This window comes from Ahaetulla prasina, chromosome 14 (genome assembly GCF_028640845.1).
Source record: "Ahaetulla prasina isolate Xishuangbanna chromosome 14, ASM2864084v1, whole genome shotgun sequence".
Lineage (NCBI taxonomy): Eukaryota > Metazoa > Chordata > Lepidosauria > Squamata > Colubridae > Ahaetulla > Ahaetulla prasina.
In genome coordinates this window covers 24,610,756-24,636,194 of record NC_080552.1, presented here as the reverse complement: position 1 = coordinate 24,636,194, position 25,439 = coordinate 24,610,756, and the positions used below count along the sequence as shown (strand labels likewise).

The following is a 25,439-nucleotide window of genomic DNA, read 5'->3' as shown; positions in this document are numbered from 1 at the left end:
TAACCAGTGTACACGTTAGATCATCATAAAGAAAATCGATGTGGTCACTAAGAGTTGACAATTACAATGTCATGAAATCAATCAAGTACGAAGAAAAATGTTAACTGTCGGTATCAGTTGTAGATTCACATTCTACTGATGCCATACACTATACAATTGAATGCAAAGGTAATGTGTGTAATTGGATGGATGGTAATTTAATAGAAAAAACTTTCACTGTACTTTATTATAATTTAAGAAGTTTTAATGTTACTGGCTGGCAATTACTTGCTTTGTATTCATTGATATCTTCAGAAAAAGATCCAGCACTTTTTCAAATGTGGATTTTCGGTCACTGTTTAAAAAAAAGGGAGGGCAGTTGTTCCATATGTGCAGAAACTGAGGGTTTTGGGGGGGAATTCTGGGGGTTTCTCTGAAGCAAAGCATTTCATTTCATTTATTTGATTTTTATACCGCCCTTCTCCCGGAGCAGATACGAAGTTGGCTTCTTCTCCCTCCTATAGAGCCTTTTTTAAGAGGTTCACTCAGAGACCCCAGAAGGGGCTCAGATAAATTCGCAAAAAACACCAGGATGGTTACCTGTTAATGAAGCAAGCTTACTAGTGCACCCCAAAGACCCCCTCAAAATCAGGCAAGTTAACTTTGAAAAGATGGTGGTGGGAAACAGCTACACCAGGCCGACCCAGCTGCCAAGGCTTTGGGGCTAATATTAATCCTGCCTGGGAGCCCCAGCAATAGTCGGGATCCAGCGCCACATTGCCAGGGGAGGCCAGCAGCGGCCAAAGGAAGGGATGAGAAGCCGGACTTGCCTGGGAGTTCATTGCCGGAGCTTTTTCACAAAACTGACCTCATCCCGGTTGCGAATCCCGTACCTAAAAGCGGCAGAGGCAGGCGAGGGGTTACCTGGAGACGATGGGGGGGGGGGACTGACCCTTCCCCAGAAGGCACAAAGTCCGTCGGCACCTTCCACGGCCAGCCTCCCAACCCGCGACGCCACTCACTCCCGCAGCTTCTTGCGGTCGTCCGCCAGCTTCTCTCCGCCGAAGGTCAGACTGTAGGTCCGCCAGACGTGCCTCCTGCTGGGCAGCGGGGCGGCGATGAGCGGGGCCTCCCCAGCCAGGCAGCTCCGCCCGCCCGCCCGCCCGCACTCACCAGCCCGCCCGCACTCACCAGCTGATGTGCCGCGCGCCACCCTGGCGCTCCTGCCGCAGCTGCACGAACCGCCGCAGCGCCTTCTTGAGCTCCAGCACGCTCGCGCTCTGAACCACCACCACGGCTGCGGGGAGAAGAACAGATGGGCGTCCCCGTAGCGGCCGCAAGGTGGCAGGCCGCCCCCGCCCCGCCCCGCCCCGCCCGCGACTTACGCATGGGCGCCTCTGGGACGTCGAGCCTGCGCACGCGCACCGTCATCGCCTGGCCGTACTCTAGCGCCACCTGCGAGCAGATCTCCTCCGGGGTCACCTGCAGGGCACAGCGCGCATGAGCCGCGTGAGCCGCAGCCTACAACGTCCCCCCCCCGCCCGCCCCCGCGGCCACTGACCTGCGCCGGGAGGTCACAGAGGAGCGGGTCCCTGACGAGTAGCGCCAGGCCGGCCTGCCAGCGGGCCACCGCCTCCGCGTGCGCCTCCTCCTCCTCCTCCTCCTCCTCCATCATCATCGTCGTGGCCGGATCCTCGCGCGGCCGGAACCGGAAGTGGCCCCTAGGCGGAGGCAGTCGGACGTCCGAGGCGCGCCGAGATGCTGCTCTTCTGCCCGGCCTGCGGGAACGTGCTGGTAGCCGAGGAGGGCGCCCGCTGCCACCGCTTCGCTTGCACTACCTGCCCCTACGTGCGCAACGTCACGCGCAAGGTGGGTGTCCGGGCAGGCCGGGGCTCCCTCTCCCGCGCGCCCCCTCCCCCGCTCACCCTCTCCTCGCGTTGCCAGGTGACGAGCCGGCGCTATCCGAAGCTGAAGGAAGTGGACGACGTGCTGGGCGGGGCCGCCGCCTGGGAGAACGTGGACTCCACCGCAGGTGCGTGGGCGGGGCGCGTGGGCGGGGCAGACCCCTCCCTCGCCCCCTCGGCTGACCCCTCCCTCCCTCCCCGCAGAGCCCTGCCCCAAGTGCGGCCACCCGCGCGCCTACTTCATGCAGCTGCAGACGCGCTCGGCCGACGAGCCCATGACCACCTTCTACAAGTGCTGCAGCGGCCGGTGCGGCCACCGCTGGCGGGACTGAGCGGCCTGGTGGAAGAGCCGGAGCCGCGGTGGAGGAAAGGAGCCGGAACCGGTATAATAAAGTCGCTTTATTCGCTCACAAGGGCGCCCCCGCGCCCCACTTGTTCCAGTTCAGTTCGTAGGGGAAGACCCTGCCCATTTTCAGGGTGCAGTCGATGGTCGGCTCGTAGAAGGCGGCCGGAGCGTCGCTCAGCTTGCCGCTGGTAATCACTTCCTCCCGGGCAGGCTTGGAGAAGAGCGAGGCAGCGCCGGGCCTTTCGAAGTGGAATTTCCTGATGCAGCCTAGAGACTCCAGAGCCTGCAGGGAGCAAGAGGCCCTGTCAGCTGGGCGGATGGGATGCGGGGAAACTATGGATGTGGGGGGAGCCCTCAGGTTAGGAACTGTCTAGCTCAGCTCCAGCTGTGTAGGAAAATGAACGTACAGCCTTTTCTGGCACTCTGGGGGTCAGAAAAAGGGTTGCCCCCGACTGGGAAGCTGGTTTTGGATGGTGTCCATGCCAGATCCCAAATGTTTTTGACCTGCATCTGAACAGTTGTCTGTTCCTCAGAAGAAACAGCCACCATTACATGACCTGCCTCACGAAGCTCACCCACCTGTAGGATCTCCAGGAGAGCCACTGGCTGCAGGACGCCCAGGTAGTGGTGTTGCAGGGCCGCTTCTGTGATGCCAGGTTTTGTCATAATGTGGCCAAGCACCCCTTCCATGATCCCTTTGCAGACTGGTTTGTTCAGACTGCCGTCCACAATGCGCCATGGCCGCCCCACAAAGCAGATGCTATCCCTGCTTAAGAGAATGAGCCAATTCACTGTGAGTGCAAATAGCCTCTCTCTTGGTATCAGGAAACATTTGTGAAGATGCATCCAGTAATTGTGGTGCAACATTGTCATTCTGCTTTATGTCCTGTCTGTCCTACCTCTTAAGTCCACTCTCATCTCGGCATCAAATTACAGGCTTCTTTGGCATGTGGGAAGCCGAGAACCACCCCTGCTTTACCCTCTCTACCATATCTACACAGAACACCTTTCATAAAACCCTGGAAGTTAATCCAGAGAAACTATTTCATACAGAGCTTGCTCTGCATAAAACTAAGTGAAAAATAGAAGCTCCTGCTGCAGCTCCAAAGATTACTGCTCAACAAGTTGAGAATTCCAGACCTGTGCATATAGACAGACGGCTGAAATAAAAGCACTTCTTTTCAGGTTATCCTTGCTGTTTCCCAATTGCACAACAAACACAACAGCTACAAAGTGTGGTTTATCTGCATACTTACCGTCTTGTTTCAGCCTGAAGAGACTGCCCTGTCACACATCCTAGGGAAGAGCAGGAAAGGCAGTGAGCCACAGAAACACCCATCTTATTTCTACTGAATAATTAATGTAATCATCAGAATTGCTACTAAACAAGTTTTAGCTGAGGGTCTTTTTTTTTTTTAATTGAAAAAGTTTTTTAAAAAAACAAAGACATTTTCGCCCCTTTTTCCCCCCCTCCCTTCCCCCCCCCCCCCCCCCGCTTCCCGGGTCAATCACAAGGTACATAAACCAAACATAGAATAAATTTTTCCCTTCCAATCCAATTAACCTCATCCAAAGCTTTTCATCTCCCAACCCCCTCCCCATTAAATAAAATAACTTTCTAATTATTCAAAGGCAATCTGATATTTCTTAATCTGATATCTGTTTTGTAAATAATCAATCCATTTTTTCCATTCAATTAAATATCTTTCCTGCGTATTGTCTTTTAAAAAAGCTGAGATTTTAGCCATCTCAGCCAAATTAATGAATAGCTGAGGGTCTTATCTTCCATTTCATAGAGTGTTGAAGGGAACAGCATCGAGACAAGGATCACTAATGAGATATGCTTTTCTCTGGGAGAGAGCTTCCCCCCCCATGTAAGCCAACTAGCTACTCCAATCCCTCCCAGCAAGTCTTGTTTACTTTCTGGAGGGTCTCAGTACAATTCAGGAGGGCTTCAAGCTTACCGTTGAGAGTTTTGCTATCCTCTTGGAATGAGAAGGAATCCTCATGGGGCTCTTGGCAGGGCATCTCCCCATCCAAGGCTTCTCTGCCAGGGCGGGCCAGGGCCTTTTGCCTACAGAAGGGGATACCCATCCTGCATTTCTGCACGGCAGCTCCTCCTTGCGCTGCAGGGGTCCTGGCTCCCTCCAAGCATGGGAAGTTTGAGGAGAAAGCCTTTGTTTCTGGAAACCCCTCCTCCCCACCACCTCCTCTCGGCCTTTTCCTGGCTGGTTCTTCTCTTGCTGCTGCAGCACAGGAGGTGGCCTCCCCTTCCTGCTCAGCATGGTCCCTCTTTGTACGCGGCTCTTTGTCCGGCAGGCTCTGACTGATGTCCTTGTGACCCACAGAATGCAACAGCCACGGACTTGCAAATCTCTTTGCCACCAGTCGGGTAGTTTTTCCACCTACTTCCAACACCTGCTCCAAATCAAGAAGATCCTAAATGGGAGGAAAGGGGCATCGTGACCCACAAAGTTTGTAGGTGAAAAACAGCCAGAGAGTGAAAGGCTTCTGACTCACAAAGGATGCGGAAATTCATTTTCCACAACATGAACCAAATGTGCTCAACTGCAGCGTTCATTTATTTCATTAGATTTAGATGCTGCCTGACTCCAAGGCAATGCTGGGCACTGACAATTTTAAACAAAAGAACCAGAATAAATATAAAAGAAATCAACATCCATCTGGAAAATACACCATGTATCCCAAACACATCTAACAATGAAACCACATACATCCTACCCCAGCCAGCACAGTTAAGAACCAGAAGGTGGCCGGGAGTGGGGGGATTAGTATAATTGTGCAGTGCTCCAGGACAGCACTTTGGTTAGGAGACTGCATAGGAGCTTCCACTCTGGGCTTTTTCCTCCCTCTCACCCATACCAACCTGAAGATATTTCTGCAAGACCCCAGAGCGCCCAAGAACAACTTCTTCGTAATGCTGGAACTGCCTGGCAAGATTCACCTGGTCCACCCCAAAGTGTGAAGTGGCCTCTATGGCAGAGAAGATTTCAAGGGCCGCAGCAGCATCTCCAGGGCTATGATTGTAATGATCCAGCAACTGAAGTTTTGGATCACCCTCTTCTGGGACCCTGAGACATTTGGTGAAGGAGCTGGGGAGGCAAGAGGCTCCAACAGGCATGTTCTCCAGGTCGGATGGGACTGTGGACACAAAACAGAAGTCCTTCAACTGACAGGAAGCGCAGACCCAGACATCTGCTCCCCAGGCCCAGGCCAAAGGCAGGCAGAGGCCACCACAATGGTGGCTGCTTCTGAAATGGGACAAAGGGGAAACTATTGTGGGACTACTTGTCCAAGAACGCCTCTACCCAGAAGACTGACCTTCAGCTAAGAGGCTGTTTTGGGCAGGTGTTGCTCTCAGTCTGACTTTCACCTGACAGGAATCAACCACAATGTTGTCTGTGGGACTCAAATGCCGGGTGTTGATGATCCCTGGGGCACAATAGCCTCTCATGAGCAGGTAGTTAGTACGTGAAGCCTGCCGGGCCTTCACCTCAATCTGGCGCTTGTTGACTTGGTTCTCCTCCACATCATCATCCTCGTCATCATCTTCGTCCTCCTCCAGCCCATCTTTCCCTAGGCTACAAGAGGCAGGGAGGAGTGAAATGTCAGCACAGCTGAAGTAGAAGGCTGGTCTTATGCTTGGTTCAGCAAGCGGAAGATTGCAGCCAGCCAACCTTCTAAGAAAGACATGGCACAATGAAAGGTTTGAGAAATTCAGTTATAAAACATTATTAATTGGAACCAAGCACCCAAATCTGGCTGGAGGCACTGTGGCTTCTTACCTCTTGATGACTTCATTCTCCACCATAGTGCTGTCAACCACGACAATCTGCTCTGGGATTGCAACATCTACAGAAACCAGGCCGAGAGAGAAGAGGGCCAGTAGAGCAGAGCAGTAGCCTCCTGGCCCATCTAAAGGAAATGTTACCATTTCAGCCCCAGGAATGTTGTCTTGATCCTTAAAGGAAAAGCTGGAAACGGCATCCTGTTTTCCAGCTTCTTTGAGTTTTAAGAGAAACTGGTAAGATTCACTGCAAAGGGTGCTAGGAAACCGCCAGGTGAACACTCTGAGGAGAACCGGGAAAGAAGAGACTGACCAGACAGGACTTGCAAGCAGGAGACTAGGGGCTCCCCAATTTCTGGACCACAAGAGCTTTTAGCCAGAGCCCACAGGTAAAACCGCTTCCCAGTTGGCTGGCTACACATCCCTCAGCCCTGCCAACTCTGGATGGAAAGAGAGGCAAAGCACCAACCTGTAGTAGCTCTGAGAGAGCTGGTAAGACATGGGCACGAAGGGCAGTGCCCGACTTTTCTTGGGGCCCAGGCTGTGGTTACCCCGGCGGCGGTTCACCAAGCTCCTCTTCTGACAATCCAAGAAAGCTTTCACCAGGATGTCGTCCTGATAGTCACGGTAGAGGCGGAAGGTCTGCCGATGGAAAGGCCCCTTTCAGTGCCTTCTGCAGGCCCCCCAACTCCTCTCGATGGGTGGAGGGGCGCGCCCCCCACCTCACAGCTACTTTGTAGGTCTAGCCGTGGACAAGAGGGGGCACCTGGTCACCCTCACCCTCACCCGACTCGAGGCCCCGGTCCCTCTGCAGAGTTGGGGCCACTCCTAGTAGATCCAATGTCACAGAGGGAGGCTGAGGGAGGCAATGTCCAGAGCCAAGCGCAATAAGGGCAATTCTGAGATGGGATGGAATGACAACATTTGAAGAGTGGCCAAGAGCATTCTCTGCTGCAGAGCAAATCAGGTTTCTATCTTCCACACCACTTCTTGGAGAATGGCCTTCAGAGAACAGCCCTTCCTAGACCCGTAAAGTCCGGCCTGTTCTTCTCACCTGGAAGGACTGGAAGGATTTCATCTGGTTGTTGGAGAGAGCCAGTGTACTTTGAATCAGGTTCTGCAGCACCAGAAAGTGTATGTCAGCCACGCTAAGAGGAAAAGGAAGGGGAGGGAAGCCACAGCTTTAGCCCAAGCCTGGCTCTGCAGTTTCAGTTCGAGCATCCCCATGGCCCAGAATGCAGAAGCCAAGGCAGGCTCAGCAGGAGCCCCGCACGGTTCTCTGAAGGGAGAACCCCTGCCCTCTTGGCTTGCCACCCACCAGCCAAGGCCAATCCGCTCTGCCTGGTTTTCAATGACTTCTCCTGTGACTGCAACTCTCAACCAGGGAGGCAACCAGGAAGCTCCTCTTATGGGGACCGGGTGTTGGGAAGGGCTTCAGTCTTTCCTGAGGAAGGGGCTCTGCAAGCAGAGAGGACCAAGAGAACCAACTGCCTCACCTGCACAGTTCATCTTCTTTTCTGCCACAGCTAGTTTCATTTCCAATAGCCAGAACCCGGAACCTGGAGAAAGGCCAGCAGGAAGCCAACTCTTATCAGCCTGGATGCCAATGGGGGCCTGACCTGAGGAATTCTGGGCCCTGTTCCTGAGCTGGAAAGCAACTGCACAGCGGCAGAGGGGCTGCCAGGTGTCTAGACAAAGCTCTGCCTCTGCAGCCTGACTGAAAAAGGCCCTTTCTCCCTGGAAGAGACACCCCCCAAGCCCGGTTGCACAACTGGCACAGCACATTCTCCCCTGCGCCGTCCAGTGAAGCTGCCCCCGAACCAAAAGGCAGCCTGGGAAAAAGAAAGCAACAAAGGAATGAGAAGCAAAGGCCCCCTAGCAATGAAGAACCCTAAAAATGGGCAGGCTTGGCAAACGTTGCCACCCACCTGAGGAAAAGGTCCTGCAAGGTGTCCGGAATGGTGGGCCTGGGAATCCCCAGTGTGGAGCTGAACTTCTCCTTCAGCCTCTCCACAAAGTCCTTGAACTCTTCGGAACAAACCTTTTCACAAGAACACCAGAAATCCTATCTTAGGAACATGCAGCTCTGGGAAGTAACAGACTTGAAATCATCTTCCTCTCCTCACTTTTGAAACAGATGAGAGAATCAGCTGTTGCACTGGACTGGCTAGGAATTCCAGGCTGGAGAAAGCTAAGGTCCCAGAGGATTTTAAACAGGTCAGGCAAGCAGTGTTTGTTGCCGCCCCCCCCCTTCTGCCTCAAGAGCATCGACACCCCAGGGAGCAGCTGCAGCAGGTCTGAAAATGGGAGCGGAGTCTGTGGGAATGCGCCTTTTGAGAGCTCAGCGTCTTGGTTGCAGACGGGAGCATGCCGGGTCTGGGGCAGCATTCTTTGGACCTGAACAAGTCTGGGAGCTGCCGGAAGGAAGGGAATTAGCAGGCCGGGGTGTATGTGTGTGGGGGCTGTCTCCCTCTCCCTCCCTGCCTTCTTTCTCATGAATGGGTGTCCTTTGCTTCTGCTGGAGGTGGCTCAGCGGCAGAGGCTTCTTCTTAGTTCCTGGTGTTGAAACCCATTGGTCTTTCTGGGGAAAGAATCCAGGAGAACAAACTCCTCCAGCAACGTTTCTCACCTTGGCATCCTGGTAGTCGCTCTTCCTATTCATGAAGTCCTCGATCAGGGCTCTGTCTTGGTAGACTTCAGCAAGGCAAACTCTGCAAAAGATAAAAGCCCAACCTGAGGAGCAGCATTCTTCTGGACTGCTTTGTCCTTCTGGGAAAAGCATCCCCTCCCCATATGCACTCCCAGGAGCTAGTCTTCCCCACAATCTGGACAGACAGGCAGCAGCGCTGGGCTCCATCCTGGCTTCTCCCCCATGGGAGCCAAGGCCCCATTCTTGAGAAGATGAGAAAGATCTCTGCAGATGCCAAGCAGTGACAGTAACCATGGGTCACTCGGTGACCAGGCAAGTTGTTTGCTGGAGAACAGAGAGCAAATCCCCAAGGAAGCTAAAAGCAGCCGAAGGGAGTTCAGAATTACCCCCGTCCCACTCCACAAATTCATAATTTTTCCAGTCAAAGCTGCTTCAAAGTAAAGCCTCACTTGTAGTTGAGGTAAGTCTGGGGGTTTTTGACAATGTAGCGAGCCCGCCGCCCAACGGAATGAGAAGTCTTGTCTAGCGATTCCTCAAAGCTGCCATGCATGATATCTCGGACCACCTGCCAGGGGACAAATGGCCCCTTCACCTGCAGGATGCAAAAGAACAGCTCAACTTCGAACTCTAGCCTCCACTCCCTCTCAGGGCGGCAGGGGCTGGCAATGGCGATACCACAGTACCTTGGCATTCAGAATGTTGCTTGCAATGCGGCAGAGCATCAGCAGGCTGTCCTCCTGCACGGTCCACATCACACGCAGGCGGGTCATCCTCTGCAGAGCCCTTCGGTCTACCTCATCGTGGTAGCGTGGCTTTGGGTTCTTTGCCTCAGGATTTTCATCTGAGCAGAGGGAGCAAAAGAAAGCCAAGCTTAATTCGCAAGTGGAGCACAAATCCGAGCCAGAGCTTCTGCCTCCAATTAATTTTAACTGTATACTGCTCAGACCTGTCATAGCGGGGCATTCTATCAATTTTCAGCAATGAATAATTAAATCCAAACAACTCTAAAAGGGCAAACTGAACAGAAAGGCCAACCACCACAAGAATTTGTCAAGCAGCTCTCCAGTGGCGGGGAATCCTGTTTTGTGCAGAAGCTCCTGCTGCTGTGTTACCTCTCTTTCTCTTCCTTTTCTTTGTCTTTTTCACCATGTCCTTCTTCAGCCGTTTCCTCTTCTGACTCTTCCCCCCCCTCACCCTCTGGCTTCTGTTCAGGTTTGCCTCTTTCTCAATAGCCAGGTCCTCTCTCTGCAGAGCAGGTTCTGAAGCTAACAAACTCTCTTTCCAGGGAGCACTGTGGGCACCTGAGGGTGACAAGAAAGACTGAAGAAAAGCATGGAGGATGGAAGCATCATGGCTACCTTCTGCTAGCCAGGAAGTCCTTCCCATGAGGAATTGGAAGGTTGAAGAGACACTCCCAACAACCCCTTTTCACCCTCTGCTATCCACGTTTTAGGAACAGACTAACCTAGCATTCAACAGAGACAACCCATACACAAATCAAAATCAGCAGAGGATTTGGTCACTGAAATACGAGTTGATCTAATTCTTTCATGTTTAGCAATTCCAGGAAGTCCCGTTATCTCCTTGTAGTGTAAAAACCATCCCGAGATCAACTTCTGCTGCTCTATTTTGCAGCTGAGGCATCATAGGAAACCCTTCCTAAACCACCCTCCAAATATTAAGCATTCTTGTAGTTCTTGCATTCACAACCCCTGTTCTGTCCCCTCACCTCCAGGGCCAAATGGCAGGGAGCGCTTGGGCAGGAAGGTTTGCAGTCTGACCATGTGCCCAGCTTCAGAAACTGCATTTTCCTGGTGGTAAAGAATGGGGAGGGGGAGTAAGTGGGAGAAGAAGAGAGCAAAGGCTGTTGTACAACAAATTTGGGATGGTGGACAGGATCCCTCCTGCTGCAAATCCTCATCCACAGCTGACAGGAGGGACACTGCTGAGAAGTCTAGCAGGGCCAGGAGGGTGCACTGCCCCCAGAACTTGAACTTTAAAGAACTTGAATTAGAAGGGGGGGGGGCATGCTGTTTGGTGCCCGGCCTCCTTCACCATGGGAAAAGATGCAGATAATCTGCCACCTTCTTGCACCAGTCAGAATTGGGACAGTTAAAAAGAGATTTCCAACAATAAGGCAGAAATCCAAACATTTATCAGAAAAAGGGTCACTACCATTCCCGAAAGTCTACTTCTTCGCTAACCACATAGTAAAGCGGGGCAGAGAAAAAGGACAGCTTTGTGGAAAAGCCTCACCTTCCTAGTCTTATTAATGATGTAGCTTGTCCAGATCCAGTTGCGTTTCAAGTGGCTGTAAAAGCTGGAGTCTAAACCGCCTGCCCCGAGCCCGTCCCCTGGTACAGAGCCCTCGTCCTCCACCTCTCTGCGTCCTCTGGGAGGGAAACGGCCGGGTGAGCAACTCTTCTCCCAAGTCTGAGGGCCACTCATCCTCCCCCAGATGGAGGTGGGGCAATCTGAGGTCCCTTGCCTGCCCCTTCCCAGGAACCAAGCCACATTTCTACCAGGACCCCCCCCCCCCACTGTTAGCAGAACAGAAAGTGTAAGCAGTCATCCTGGAGGGGAGGGCACGGGGAACACTTCTCACTCCTCAAAGAGAGTGTAGAGCCTGTTCCTGCACCCTGTCTCCAGGCAAAGGAAGACTGAGTCCTTCCCGCAACCCTTCACAGCAGGGGAGACATACGTTGTGTACACCAGCATGGCACACTTGCGCTCCAGGTTGTGCTTGTGGGCTGCTGATTCTTGTTCCAGGGCTACGTCTGAGAGAGCATCTGCCTCCCCAACTGGAGTGCCACTCCTTTTTGCCCGGGGCTGCCGAATAATCCCTGAAACGATGAACAGATGCTGTCAGCAGAGGCAGAGCCAGCAGCTAGATGCAAACCGACCGACTGGCAGTGGGGGACAGAGGGAGAGACGGAGGACAGGGATGGAAAAGAACTGGATGGCCATCCATCCACCTTGGAAGCGGGGTTGGGGGCTGGATGCCAGCATCATACCGAGGGGTGTGTTGAGGCAGACACACTGCAGGTCGAACCAGAAGTTCTCCACATCCTGGAGAGTGCCCAGGGTATAACGGCGCTTGTCAAACGGGCGGCTGCTTTGAGCCAGGTTGTAATGGGGTTCACAGATGGTGGTATCCACAATCACTGCTTTTTTCTTCAAGTACACAAACACCTGCATGTGGTTGAAAATGCTCAAACTTTCAAAGCCGCTTCCGGTCAGGATGAATACAAACATGCAGATTTCTAGATTCAGGCAACAGAAAAGTAATCCTGGCATCTAGTTTTATTTTAAAACAAGCAAAGGCACCTAGTCACTCTAGCTATTACCTTTTGACCTATTTCTTGAAAAGCTCCACTTTCATTTGAAGTTTGAGCATCATTTCCTATATATTATAAGGGTTGCTCACCTTGTATGTGATGACTAAGCTCAAACTGCCCTATTTTGCCCAGTGCACATTATACAAATGCCCAGCTCTCCTGAGAAGTTTGTAACACTGGTCAAGGGGGAAGGAAGGAGAAGAGAATGCCCAGTAGCAGCAAAATGGATGGACTCATTTGCAGCAGCAACAGGCGAACCGTTGGAAGCCCTGAAGATGCATGCTGGGGGAGCATCCTATCTACATGGTCCCTAAAAGGCAATGCCAACTTGAGAGCATTTCATGAATCAATTACCCTCATGAAGCATTAATTGCTGATGATGCCAACAGCAGCCCCTACTTAACTATTCAACAGACATTTCAGTTGTCAGAATTGTCTTTAGAATATCATATTTTGTGCATCTGATGAAGAGAACTTCTTTTCGACTATGGTCTGTCACAATCAGCGGTCAAGTGTTCAATTTAGAACAGGACACCATTGTTTTTGTAGAAAACGCATTCCCTGAAGAACGTCGTTTCTCTTGCATTAATTTAAGTAACACAGCATAGCATTCAGTTTCAGAAAAACAATACAGAAATAATAACAAACATTACCTGATCTTTTTCTTGAAATTTCTCTGTGGGGCCAAATTGCAGTAATCCCATATAACATAATCGCTGTAGGCTTTCCATTATTGAAAAGATGTACCTCCTGTAGTGATACATTGCAGTTGAAAATTATTGGACTGCTTCTCAATTGTAAGAAATCAGCCGAATATCGTTACTGTTGACTCAAATCAAAGGCAGCTCTGAAAGCTAAACACTCTGTATAGTTCTCAAAGTGCAAGGTCTAAGTTCAAATCCAAATAAAGGGTTGAACATAAAGTATATAAGACCCAATATGTGGCAGCCACCTCTACTTGATGAATTTCCACGTGAACAGAACTGATTGTAGCCCAGTGCCCAGTGGTCAGCAATGCAGAAACCCCCTATCCATAGAGTTCTTCCTTGAGGGCCAGGCTCAAATTATCCTACTCTGCACGCCATTACGTAAAGACCCAGCACTCTGGAGAGGGCTCTAATGCTAGGACAACCAGCAGCTATGGTGGCGATGGGGGCACTATTGGAAGTCTGAAGGACCGGTTTGGGAAGAGATCTTCATACAGAAAATTTGTGGTCATTCAGACCACAACATTGACTTGATAGCACATAATCAACTCACCGTTTAATCAATCAAGCTAGTCAAAGGATAAGTACTGGTGATGTAACATTCCATTCTCTGACCACCAAAATCATCCCATCAAGGATAAGGACATTTTTGTGGCAGGTGACATTTTAGGACAAGTCCTATCGGTGAGCTACCCTTGCCAAAATTCTACATCTAACTAGAATCAAGCAGTGACAGGAGAGCCTCCCTTTGAACAGTTGCACCCTCTCCCCTTTCCTGGAACAGCCCCAATGAATCAAAACCCACCGCTTATAAACGAGCTGCTGCCGAACCGATCTGGGAAGGTTTCTGATGAGTGTGTGTTTCCTCAGAGAGTCCATCAGATAATCTTCCAGGTTATCTACCTATATTAATTTCATACAGCAGAATGCAAGATTGGCAGCCAAGCCTTAATCCATTTCATCCTGCAGTTGAGAGCTAAGCACAGAGATTCATCAGGAGGGGGACTGACTCCAGCCTATGACACAGGACCTGGCGAGGACTTTGAAGGCCCACTAGTCCCCTGCTCTGGCCTCCCAGAAAAGGCCTGAGGTCAAGTGCATTAGCTCCTGAAGAGTTCTGAATTTGAAGCCCCTCACCTTATAGCTGACTTGCACTATCTGGACAAAGATGGACAAAGGCAGACAGAGAAGAAGGTCACTAACAAGCGCCCAGCCGTGTCCAAACTCCCGGTGGACTGGCAGAGGAGGGATGTGACGCTTCCAGGAGGCCTCATCCACATACACTGCAAGGAAAAAGGGAAGTGATGCAGGGCTCCAGCCATTTCACCCAGGGTATGTTCAGGATACGTTCGCTTTTCAGCCACCCCCAGAAACGGAAGGTCACCGTTTTCACCTTGCCTCTATTGAAATAGGCTGTTGCAGATAGAAAGGGACACTGGAAGCTGTGCTGACCATGACAGCAGCTCAGATAGGCCTGGTTGCCTAAATTTTGGGGGGCAGAAGAACTGGCTCCAGAAGGAGTGGGACCGGGCACGTTATGGAGGCCACCATGCCCCCTGAGGAGAAAGCTGCCTGTTACTGGAACAAGCAGGCCAGAATTGATACAGCTTTGTCAGAGAGGGCTGCCTCAGCTGAACTATGAATAGGCTGGGAGACATTTCCTGAGAGTTATGCAAACTCCTTGAACCCTTGCTTTTGAGCTGGATCTTTACCTTTCTGTTCCTCAAGCTCCAGATCTCCTTCATAGGCAGGAACCTCTGGGCTTCGCAGAGACTTGTCATCTGCCGCATCAAGTGGAGAGCTGGAGGAGGCGCGGCCCGTGTCCTCTCCCAGAAGGTCACAACCAGGTCTCCTCCTCTGCGAGCCGGCAGGATGTCCATAGATCAGGTACCAGACGAAGAGGTGAGTCATCTTTAAGCGTGGCATTTTGGGCAGGAAACCCAGGGAGCGACCAAGGCCTGGCACTGAAAAGAAACTGCTACTATGTTTCAAACTGCACCCCTTAACCCACTAAACCACGGCTGAGCAGAAAAGGTCCTGTTACCTGTAACGGGATGGTAGTTGAATTTGGCAATGCACACCTTCTCACCAGCTATTTCACTTTGGCAAGAAAAAGTACAATCTTTCCTTTCCTTCAGGGTGGTCTCAGCTCCAGATTCCTGTCCTTGTGGGTCCGGCGACATCGGTGCCTGTTGAACTTTAATCCTGAAAATTAGGGAGAAAAAGAGGAGCAAAATCTAGACTTCAGAAATCTGTTGCCTGGACAGAAATTCCACTACGGTCAGTGAACTACAAGATAAGGGCAACTCTTGCCAGCTAATTCCCATCTATTCTCACGGGTCAGTTGGCCTGGCAAGCGGCTGTTGAAGGGAGGACTCTCAAAATCTCTGCCAGGGAAGTCAGATTTACAACTGGGCCCAGGCGTTTGCAGAGGAAGAAGCACTGCCAGGCGAGGAGTCGATGACAGACTCTCTGAACCTCTTGGGTCTCAGAAGGGTCCCGCCTCTACCAGCCAGCACTGGGCAGGGGTTACCCCCATTTGCCAGGCCTTTGGGGCCTTGCCTGTTCACAGAACTTGAATTGGAGATTCGGAAGCGCACTTGCTCAATGGCACTTTTCACCAGCGGGTCACCTGGAGTCACAGATGGATCAACCACAAATTCAACCTGTCAAGAAAAGAATCCAGAGCGCACACATTCATTTATTTATTTATTTATCACCTTCTTATTATTATAAAACTGAAGGCAGCAAACTTATCAACGCAACTTCCTCCTCCTATTTTCCTAATAACTACCACCCATGGATTGGGCTAAGGGATTGGCCCAAAGTCACTTAGCTGGCTTACATGGCTAAGGCAGACTAGAACGCCCGGTCTCCCACCTTCCAGCCTGGTGCCTTAGCCACTAACCAAACTGGCGCTCTCCTCATGAAAGAGTTCCCTGATCTTTCCATTCTCCAGTTGGGACAGAGCCCTCAAGGTAGGGGGAGGCCTTGCTGAAGCAAATCCTCAAATTTGCCCCACAGCTCCAGCCTCTGCAAGCTAAGCAAGAGGGGCTCAAAGCTGCAAAGAGTGTGTGGCTGGCAATGCTCCCTGGGGAGAACAGGCTGCCTTGTAAAATGCATGTTGGCTGCTTCCTCATTCCAAAGTAAAACTGTTTCTTTATTTGAAAAGGAAAAAAAATCCCCTTAAAAAAATCAGAAGCACTTGACAAGAAAACTTCTGGAGGAGCTGGCAGGGGCTGGACTGCTATGTTTGCTGAGCCTCCTTTCCTTGAATTCAGCCATTTGGCATGACTGTCGCTTCCGAGACTCCTCCATAAGGGCAAAAGTAATCTCTTGTGGGGAAAAGAACACAGTCTTCCTTACTTTCTTGCTCTGCCTACCCAGGAAACTTCTCCTTCAGCTTTTTGGAAAGGGAAGGCTACCTTGCGACTGATGCCGTCCTGGATAACAGTAGTGCGGAAGAGACGCAGAAGGCCTTCCTGGGAGAGCTTCTGGACTAAGCGAACAATGGATTTCTTGCAGCATCTGGTGGCAACCCCTTCCTGTTTTTCCTGATCCAGGATCATTTTCTGAAGCCTGAAAGAAGGAAGCAACTGAGGAGTTCTTTCTTCAGTGGCAGATGGAGAGGAAGAATCACCATAGGAGCAGCTCTTCTTCAGACGGTTTATGAGCCCCTGAAGGGAAAGGGTGGCACCTCTGCCAAGCTCTTATGCCCCCTGACCCTGCTCACTGCCTGGCAGGTTCTGCCACTCCAACTTACACGAACAAACTCTCAATCAAGCGCAGATTTCGAACTGCCTCAATGATGAGATTCCTACGTTTCAGCAGGCGGTAGGTCTCATGGGATCGCTCCACTGGGGGTGCCTGTGAGCTCTTCTCATTTTTCTTTTCATCACAACTCTTCTAGGACAAAGAATGTAAGAAAGTCTGGTAAAAAGCCGATCAATCCAGTGAGGTCCCATCTTCAAGAGGACCCCGGAATGGAGCCCCGAGAAAGCTTCCCACAGCACAAAAGACAGCAAGGACAGCCGACCTGGTCTTGGCCCTGGCCCAGACAAGAGGCCTCCTCAACCTGGAATGGGCCACGGTCTGCTGGGCTCAGCTTGCCTGTGCCTAGGGAGGCCCCTTTGGCGGCCCATCTAAGCATGGGCTGAAGGGAGACTGGCCCCATCTGCAGCTATACCTCCTCCCCAGCTATGCCATCACCGGCTCACAAGCCTTGAATTCTTACAGGCAGGACTTCTTCCACCACGGCTGCATCACCAGAGACAGCTTTGAAACGGGCACAGCTGGAGCGGCTGGCTTCCGACCTGAGCCAGTCCAGAGCAGAATCCCTGCCTTCCAAGTATTCCAGAGGGAGCAGAGATGACCTCTTCTTCTTAGCTGCTTTGGGAAGAAGGACATCCCAAGTGAGTGGCTTCCTCAGGCAGTTTCCACAGAGCTTGGCTGCTGAAAGAGAAGGGGAAGGGGACCCTCCAACCATCCTCTTTGCTGACCCAGGAATTGAATCCAAAGAAAACAAGTATTCGGCAAACAATCTGTCCTTAAACACTGGTTTAAACTTTTCTCTTTAATATAGTCAGTTGGTCCGGGGTAGTGGAGAAGGCATTGACCCAAAAACCAGGCGAGAGTGAGTTTTAAGCTTCCCTTTGGCTGGAAAGGTGTCTGGGTGATTTTCGGCCAGTCATTCTCTCTCTCATCCCACCTCAGTGTTGTTGCTGGGGCATGGGGGTGGGTGGGAGACCAGGGAGGTGAGTCTTAAGTATGTTACCTTGTATTGGCCATAACAGTAGAAAATGCTCTGAGTAACTCCAAATTTTCAGAAAGTGCTCAGAGTCTTCTCTCCTGAGCTCATCTAAGTTAATATCCCGTTTCAGAGCCTGGCTATTTTCTCAGTGCCCTAAACTCAGAGGAAGGTTTACAGTGGTTGTATTAAGAACAGAAGAACAGGGGTTGCTGGCACAAGCGGGTACCATAAAGGCAAGACGTGGCCAGGGACATCCCAAGGGAAGGTTTGGGTTTTCCTAGGGCAGGGGTCTGCAAAATTGGCTCTTTTAAGACTTGTGGACTTCAACTCTCAAAGTTCCTCAGCCAGCAAAGCTGGTGAGGAACTCTGGGAGTTGAAGTCCACAAGTCTTAAAAGAGCCAAGTTTGCAGACCCCTGTCCTAGAGGGAATAAAACTTTTGGTGCCCTCTGCCTGGGCAACAGGCAAAACCCCTTCAGTACCTTTCTTTCTTGTTGACTGGCAAAGCCCACCTCCTCCTTCAAAATCAAGCCCGGGCAGGGCCTGTGCACTGCCCTTCTTCTGCCTTGCACCGTCTTTCTCTTCCTCTTCCTTCTCCAGTTCCAGGACTGCCTGCCCTTCCTCCTCCTCTTCCTCGTCCTCCTCTTCCTCCTCTGCCAGCGAGAGCTGTTCTCCAGGCAAAGGGTCATCATGTGCAAAAGCTATGTTGGCCTGGGCCAGCTTCTCACTCCGAGCCTTCTCCCGTTCAAACTGCTGGCTCAGGTTGCTCTGTTCTGCATACATCCGTGCAATGTATTTGGTTGTCCGTTGCCTGCCCTCGTCCTCCATGAACCCCTGAACAAAAAAGAGCACGGCTGTCACCTCTGCCTTGTCCTCAAAGCTCTCAAAATGTCTTTGGGAAACAGGGCAAAGCCGGTGACAATCCTTCCCCCAGTTTTTACTGACCACAAAATGGCTTCTAGGATATTACCTTTATCACTTTATATCTCTCCAACAAGCGACACAACATCCGGGCTTCCAGCTTTCCCACATTCATCGCAGCTCGAAGCTCTGCCTGAGAAATACCTTTGGTCCCCCAGCTTTCAACTGTGAGGCAGAGAAAGTGGGAATGAGCAAATGGGAAGGAGAACACTGAGCACCAAGTCCCAGCATCAGCAAGAACTGGGTCTCAAGCAATGTCAACTCAGCCCACCTGGAGAAAAAGGAAGCAACGTTCCAGACCTCAGCCATGCCAGACCCACCTTTAGCTACTGGTCCAACTTTTCCCGACAGGGGGGTACCAAAGGTAAACTTAGCTTTGGTCGTGGGTTCTGCTGGGTTCTGCTGAAGGGGGGCTGCCAGGCCTTAAACCCTCAGTGGTGCTAAAGAGGAAAGTTTGGCCCTTGAAGCTCAGAAGAAACCCTGAGGGGTAGGCTGGTAGTCCTGCTCAGTACAGTCTCTGTGAGAGTCAAGAGATCTGGATAGTCATGTTGCAAAATCTCTATCCCATTTGGGGTCTGAGGTTAAACACTGAGGTTAAGCTAGAAAGAAGGGTCCATGGCTAATTCAAGGGGGAAGAACAGAAACAATCCTGCAGGTTAACAAGGCTGGAGGTAGTAAGTGCCAAACTCATGTCACAAGTCTGATCCCCACACATTCATGAACCTTATTAGAGAAGCAGAAAACTTCATATATTATTTGTGTTAGGCTACTGTGAAGTTACATTGTGTACTGCCAAGAACTGGCTGGCTTACAGACCCAAAAAATAAACAAGAATCTGTTCCACTTTGAAAATCCAACTCCAAATTCAAATTGCACTGAAAAATTAAGCAAGGCTAGACTTCATGAGCACGGAGTTGTTCCTTTGTCACAATGACCAAACCAGCTGTTTCTACCCTGCAACCAAAATGGCGTCAGCTGAAAGGCACAGATAAAGCAACCCAGACAATACCCACTCAGCTCATATGCTTGTGCCAGCATGTCCTTTTCATACACAATGTCCACGGGCTGCACGGTTTTGGCAATCATTTCTTCTTCGTCATCATCGTGGAAGTCAGCCACCTTCTTCTGATATTCCTTCACTAGCTTTAAACAACGGACCATGACTTGAGTTCCTGAGAATGAATAAACCCAAAAGGATTATGGAATGGCTGAAGACAACCTGCATAGTCTCCCCTAATCCTGGCATCAAAGACACAGCATTGAAGCCCAATTTATTTCTTGCTTTCCCCACCCCACCCCCCGCATTACGGCAGTCCTGCTTCAACCCCATGTGCTTGTTCCTGTTCTCAGCATCTCCCAAAGGCCCCAATGAGTCAACTCAATGCCAAAGAGGCAACTGGGGGCAGGGAGACTCCTGTCCATTTATTTCTTTCAACCTGCAATTGCTTTAAAGTCTGGGTATATCCCCACTGGTCAGATCTAAATCCTCAGGAAAATCACAGGTCCCCCCTCCACCTTTTTCCTGGGCAGCCCCATGACTTCCCCCTCACTTACCCTTCTTTGTCTTGAAAGGCCTCCCGTCAGAACACATGTCCCGCAGCGGAACAGAGACCATCTTGCCCAAGTTGGCATTCAGCATATACTGATAGAGGCGCTTAAAGGTTTTTTCACAGAGACCCTGCACAGCAGCCAGAGGAGGAGGGCACTGAACTTTTCAGAAAATATGTATTTTTCCCAATCAGCCAAGTTTTCCCACCTGCCCAGTATCAGTTAACTGCGACACATTCAAAGTATAACTTTCCCACATTCATGCATTTTGGAACAAAGTAAATGAAAAGTTAATGCTATTTTTGCATTCTTGATATATTTCCAATTTATGCTATTTCTCGTTCTCTTTCTCTCTCTCACACACACACGCACACCATTCCAATTAAAGTAACTTTAATTTACCAGCAGCTCTTCTAAAACACCTCTCCAAGTATTTTATTACAATGCTGCATTAATAACAATTTAATGAAAAGCAAGGCAGAATATTCTCTGAATAGAATAGAATAGAATTTTTATTGGCCAAGTGTGATTGGTGCATATGCTCTCAGTGTACATAAAAGAAAAGATACCTTCATCAAGGTACAACATTTACAACACAAATGATGGTCTGTGGGGCTCTGTGGGGCTCCCCAAGGAAAGATACCGTCTGCTTTGAGAAGGTCCTGCTTTGTGCCAACAAAAATGTGGAATCAGCCTCCAGGGGTCGGGAAATACTCCCAACTGATAAAGGTAGACATCTTTAATGCTTCTGACGCTTTGAAGAACAGGATCCAGGTCTGAAGATTCTGCCCACTGAAGGGGCAAATGCTGCCAACAGATATCCTACACTCACATGCACAGTCTTTGATTTCAAAAGCTCTCAATCTTACCAGTTCCTCCTTTATGTTGCCCAGTGTTTCCATCTGACCTGGCCGGCTGCTCAGCATGCCAGAGAGCTTCTCCATAAGAATATCATATTTGCTCCTCCTAAAACCCAAGATGCAACAAGGAACAAATGCTATATTGCCACTGTCTTATCTACCCTCATAAGGAAACTTACACCTTGCAAAAACTGACTGCTGCCAAGACTCATGGCCCTCTGCTAACTACCTCAAGGGGTCTCCAAGACCCCAAGAAGGAAATTTCCGTAATGAAACAGGCTTTCTCTTTCTTGAAGTATCTCCCTTAGGCAATCAGATAGTTACCAGAGGCAGAGATTAGTCCCCTATCTCCAAAATGCAGAAGAAAAGGAAACTCAGATCCAAAAAGCAAATCAAATGTGATAAAACCTGATAAGATGATTAGAGAAAGAGTGGGAGTAGTGACATTTGGGCTTTCAAACATGCTTAACAGCCCTAGAGGAGCACAACTGAAAGCTCAAGTGTGAACTTGCCAAGTGCATACCTGTCAATATGAAAGCGGCTGAGAAGCAGAAGAATGGAGTGCTGTTGGATCCCTGAGGGCAACCTAATCACGTGTGACTGCATTGAGATCAGCCCATTTTGGATCAGGACTTTTCGATGATAGTGAAGCTTTCCAGCATCCACCCTATAAAAGAGTAGCCTCCACTGTGTTTGGAACATAAAGATGGCACAGCAGCTAACCCTCACCCTCCAACCCTCGTTTATACAAAAACTGGAAGATGGCAAACAAGAACCGACATTTCTGCATCAACTAAATTTCTTAAATAGCTTAAATCTTAAAATGATAATTGCTAAGCCAACAAAGGCGATGGTTTTGCACTACAATGCGATGATCCGGATGAGATGACTGAGGCGCGTCTTGTTGATACCGTTTGGGATGAGTTCGATTTTGTGACTCCCGAGGACGTGGACAGGCTGCTGGGGAGGCTGCATGCCACTACATGTTTACTGGACCCGTGCCCCTCCTGGCTGGTGCTGGCCACTCAGGAGGTGACACGAGGCTGGCTCCAGGGGATTATAAATGCTTCTTTGATGGAGGGGATCTTCCCCGCCGCCTTGAAAGAGGCGGTGGTGAGACCCCTCCTCAAGAAGCCTTCCCTGGACCCAGCTATTTTGGGTAATTACCATCCAGTCTCCAACCTTCGCTGTGCGAAGGTTGTAGAGAGTGGTGGCGTGGCAGTTTCCTCAGTACCTGGAGGAAGCTGTCTATCTAGACCCGTTCAGTCCGGCTTCCGCCCGGAACAGCACGGAGACAGCTTTGGTCGCGTTGGTGGATGACCTCTGGAGGGCCAGGGACAGGGGTTGCTCCTCTGCCTTGGTCCTGTTAGATCTCTCATCGGCTTTTGATACCATCGACCATGGTATCTTGCTGCGCCGGTTGGAGGGGTTGGGAGTGGGAGGCACCGTTTATCGGTGGTTCTCCTCCTACCTCTCTGACCGGTCGCAGACGGTGTTGACAGGAGGGCAGAGATCGACCATGAGGCACCTCACTTGTGGGGTGCCGCAGGGGTCGATTCTCTCGCCTCTCCTGTTCAACATCTATATGAAGCCGTTGGGCGAGGTCATCAGTGGCTTTGGGGTGAGCTATCATCTGTACGCTGATGATACTCAGCTGTACTTGTCCACCCCAGGCCACCCCAGCGAAGCTGTCGAAGTGCTGTCCCGTTGTTTGGAGGCCGTACGGGTCTGGATGGGGAGAAACAGACTCAAACTCAATCCATCCAAGACGGAGTGGCTGTGGATGCCGGCATCTCGGTACAGTCAGCTGCAACCACAGCTGACTGTTGGGGGTGAGTCATTGGCCCCGACGGAAGGGGTGCGCAACTTGGGCGTTCTCCTGGATGGACGGCTGTCGTTTGAAGACCATGTGGCGGCCATCTCCAGGAGAGCTTTTTACCAGGTTCGCCTGGTTCGCCAGTTGCGCCCCTTTCTGGACCGGGATGCCTTATGCATGGTCACTCATGCTCTCGTCACTTCTCGCCTGGATTATTGCAATGCTCTCTACATGGGGCTACCCCTGAGGTGCACCCGGAGACTTCAGCTAGTCCAGAATGCAGCTGCGCGGGTGATTGAGGGAGCACCACGTTGCTCCCGGGTAACACCACTCCTGCGCAGTCTGCACTGGCTACCTGTGGTCTTTCGGGTGCGCTTCAAGGTTCTGGTTACCACCTTTAAAGCGCTCCATGGATTAGGGCCCGGGTACTTACGGGACCGCCTGCTGTTACCTTATGCCTCCCATCGACCCGTACGCTCTCACAGAGAGGGCCTTCTCAGGGTGCCGTTGGCCAAGCAATGCCGGCTGGCGGCCCCCAGGGGAAGGGCCTTCTCTGTTGGAGCTCCTACTCTCTGGAACGACCTTCCCCCCGGTTTGCGCCAAATATCTGACCTTCGGACCTTTCGTCGTGAATTAAAAACTTATTTATTCATCCAAGCGGGACTGGACTGATTTTTTAGATTTTTTAAATTTCTAAATTTTAAATTTTTAAATTTTCTGTAATTTTATATGGGGTATTTTAGGTTGGTCAATTTGATGGTTTTAATTCGGCCATTATTGAATAGGTATTTTAAATTGATTTTTTAACTTTGTATACTTATTGCTTTTTATCTTGGCTGTACACCGCCCTGAGTCCTTCGAGAGAAGGGCGGTATAAAAGTTTAATTAATTAATAAATAAATAAATAAATAAATAAATAAATAAATAAATAAATAAATACAATGAAACTGAAGCTTGGCTCAGAGTAAGGAAATTCCTGGGGATAATGTTCTCCCACTGTAATAGCATATTTTATCCTTCCTTCTGAAGGGAAGCATCCTCCAGGCTAACAGAGAAGTTGCAGTCATAATTAGCTTATAAAATATTTCAGTAGCAAACCCAGTTAAGATAATATTTAACCCCTGAGATAAGCAGCTCTCCATATCTGTGGGAATACCTGTGCATAGAACCTTCCATTCTGGCATTATAACATCAGTTAGTCCAGAATAAGCCAACATTTACAACTTACTTAAAAGCCACACTGAGGTCTTTTTGGAGCTCTCCTTGCCAGCGAGCTCGTCCTAATCGCTCCAAAATGCAGTAGGAGAAGTCAGGAAGCTTTAAGTCTGGATCCCCTTCCCAACCTATTAGTGCCCTGTGGCGCAATACCTGGGAGGCAACAATGACCAGCCTCTCTCCCCAACTGCAAAGTAAAAAGAAGAGTCACTTTGAGAATCCCCAAAAGAAAGACAGCACTTTCTGTGCTCCAGCAATATTGTCGCCAGCCTCCTGAATTGTAGATAGACCATGTCAGCCAGATGCAGACAATGCAATGACAATTTCTCCCACAGCCCAATTAATGGGCAATTATTTTTCTTCTGGTGATCACACCTTTAAAGCCCCCTACGGCTATCTGAAGAATCACTTATCTTCAGTTGTCTATGCCTGTCCAATTCAATCCAATCCAGCTGAGTGGGTACACTTCAGGCTCCGTAAACTAAAAGAATACAATTTGGTGGCATCCAGAGTCTTGCTTATCCCCGCCCTTTGGAATAAGCTCCTTCCAGAGATACAGGTGGGGTCCTTGGTGCTCTCTGAGCTTGGCTCTTTTCTTACAGATGTTTCATTACCCAAACTAGGTAACTAGATATTTGTGCTAGCAGGGAGAGCAGTTTGTCCTCATTTTATATTCTAGTGGCTTGCCCTTTCAGTGTTGGTGGGAATTGTCTTGATGATTCATTGGTTGGGCTGTTTATTGTTACTTGTTTGGCGTTCCTTGATCGGGGTACAGTTTACTTCTAAACAGGATAAGCAAATAAAGTGCACATGGATATTAAAAAGTAGAGGACAGCACAATCAAAGGTTACTCACTTCTCATAAACCTCCACGTACGAGCAACAGGGCTGCATGTCCTTAGTCCTGATCCGATCAGTAACGTCCAGCCTCTCTTTCAAATACTGGCAGGAGCCCTGGACGCCCTCGTCCAAAATCATATGCACCGGGTAAATGTCGCTTAATGGAACGGGATCCCGCTTGGTCTCCAAGATTCCCGTCTCAAGATCGATTTCCTCATATCTAGAAACGAACAATACCTTTTCGGCGAAACTGCCACGATCCGCGGAAAGGTAAAACCGGGACGTTCGGCACCACGAGCCCCCCCTCCCCTGGCTGAGCCACGGGCCCGCCCGCCAAGGAGCCAGGCTCCGGGCACTGCGGCGTCCGCAACCCCACCCCACCCCACCCCACTCCCCGCCGGCGCCCAGGCCAGGCCTCACCGGTCGAAGAGGCGCAGCGGCGGGCGCGGCTGGGGCAGCAGATGGAAGCGAAGCTCGGCCTGCGCAGCCAGCGTAGCCCACAGCAGCTCACGGGCGCCCGGCTCCAGGGGCAGCGGGAAGGGCGGCACGCGACCCGCAAGCCGGTCCCAGAGCGCGCCTGGGGTTACGCCGTCCAGCCCCTCCAGGGCTACCTCGTCCAACGCAGCCCACAGAGCCTCCATGGCTGCAGGGCGCCCGAAGGGCAACGGCGCGCAGGAAGTGACGCCTCGGCGCCAGAGCCGCCGCGGTAACCACGGCAACGGCCCAACAGGCGGCGGCGGGCCTGGCGCTGAGGCAGCTT

At 50.7% G+C, this 25,439-nt stretch overlaps 3 protein-coding genes across 11 annotated transcripts; 1 reads left to right on the top strand and 2 right to left on the bottom strand.

The window, feature by feature from the left end:
* Positions 1–226: 226 nt before the first annotated feature.
* On the bottom strand, positions 227–1,857 carry SNRNP25 (small nuclear ribonucleoprotein U11/U12 subunit 25). Of its 4 annotated transcripts, none has more exons than XM_058157366.1 (6): positions 1,541–1,857; positions 1,365–1,461; positions 1,171–1,276; positions 1,002–1,079; positions 810–872; positions 227–334 (listed from the first exon to the last, which is right to left on the bottom strand). In XM_058157366.1, exons 1-5 carry the CDS (start codon positions 1,655–1,657, stop codon positions 818–820), a joined length of 453 nt encoding a protein of 150 aa, XP_058013349.1. In that variant the 5' UTR covers positions 1,658–1,857; the 3' UTR covers positions 227–334; positions 810–817. The 4 variants fall into 4 exon arrangements, 3 of the variants coding, with proteins under 3 accessions (XP_058013349.1, XP_058013350.1, XP_058013351.1); XM_058157367.1 differs by having other exon boundaries at positions 1,002–1,076; positions 1,541–1,850; XR_009152096.1 differs by lacking the exon at positions 810–872 and having other exon boundaries at positions 904–1,079.
* POLR3K (RNA polymerase III subunit K) lies at positions 1,707–2,223 on the top strand. Its single transcript, XM_058157371.1, has 3 exons — positions 1,707–1,848; positions 1,924–2,011; positions 2,088–2,223. The coding sequence occupies exons 1-3, from the start codon at positions 1,738–1,740 to the stop codon at positions 2,213–2,215; spliced, it is 327 nt and encodes a 108-aa protein (XP_058013354.1). The 5' UTR covers positions 1,707–1,737; the 3' UTR covers positions 2,216–2,223.
* Positions 2,224–2,269: 46 nt separating this feature from the next.
* On the bottom strand, positions 2,270–25,426 carry GTF3C1 (general transcription factor IIIC subunit 1). Of its 6 annotated transcripts, none has more exons than XM_058157299.1 (37): positions 25,100–25,426; positions 24,696–24,899; positions 23,854–24,027; positions 21,333–21,476; positions 20,819–20,915; positions 19,956–20,079; positions 19,415–19,573; positions 18,451–18,566; positions 17,963–18,314; positions 16,967–17,121; positions 16,496–16,638; positions 16,158–16,311; positions 15,295–15,398; positions 14,777–14,937; positions 14,445–14,696; positions 13,870–14,015; positions 13,538–13,635; positions 12,679–12,775; positions 11,702–11,879; positions 11,389–11,530; positions 10,944–11,079; positions 10,417–10,498; positions 9,800–9,988; positions 9,371–9,528; positions 9,137–9,279; positions 8,667–8,748; positions 7,966–8,078; positions 7,534–7,596; positions 7,092–7,185; positions 6,507–6,679; positions 6,036–6,320; positions 5,572–5,930; positions 5,117–5,391; positions 4,194–4,668; positions 3,486–3,525; positions 2,809–2,995; positions 2,270–2,512 (listed from the first exon to the last, which is right to left on the bottom strand). In XM_058157299.1, exons 1-37 carry the CDS (start codon positions 25,318–25,320, stop codon positions 2,291–2,293), a joined length of 6,297 nt encoding a protein of 2,098 aa, XP_058013282.1. In that variant the 5' UTR covers positions 25,321–25,426; the 3' UTR covers positions 2,270–2,290. The 6 variants fall into 6 exon arrangements, with proteins under 6 accessions (XP_058013282.1, XP_058013285.1, XP_058013284.1 ...); XM_058157302.1 differs by having other exon boundaries at positions 5,572–5,831; XM_058157301.1 differs by having other exon boundaries at positions 16,496–16,635.
* Positions 25,427–25,439: the final 13 nt, after the last annotated feature.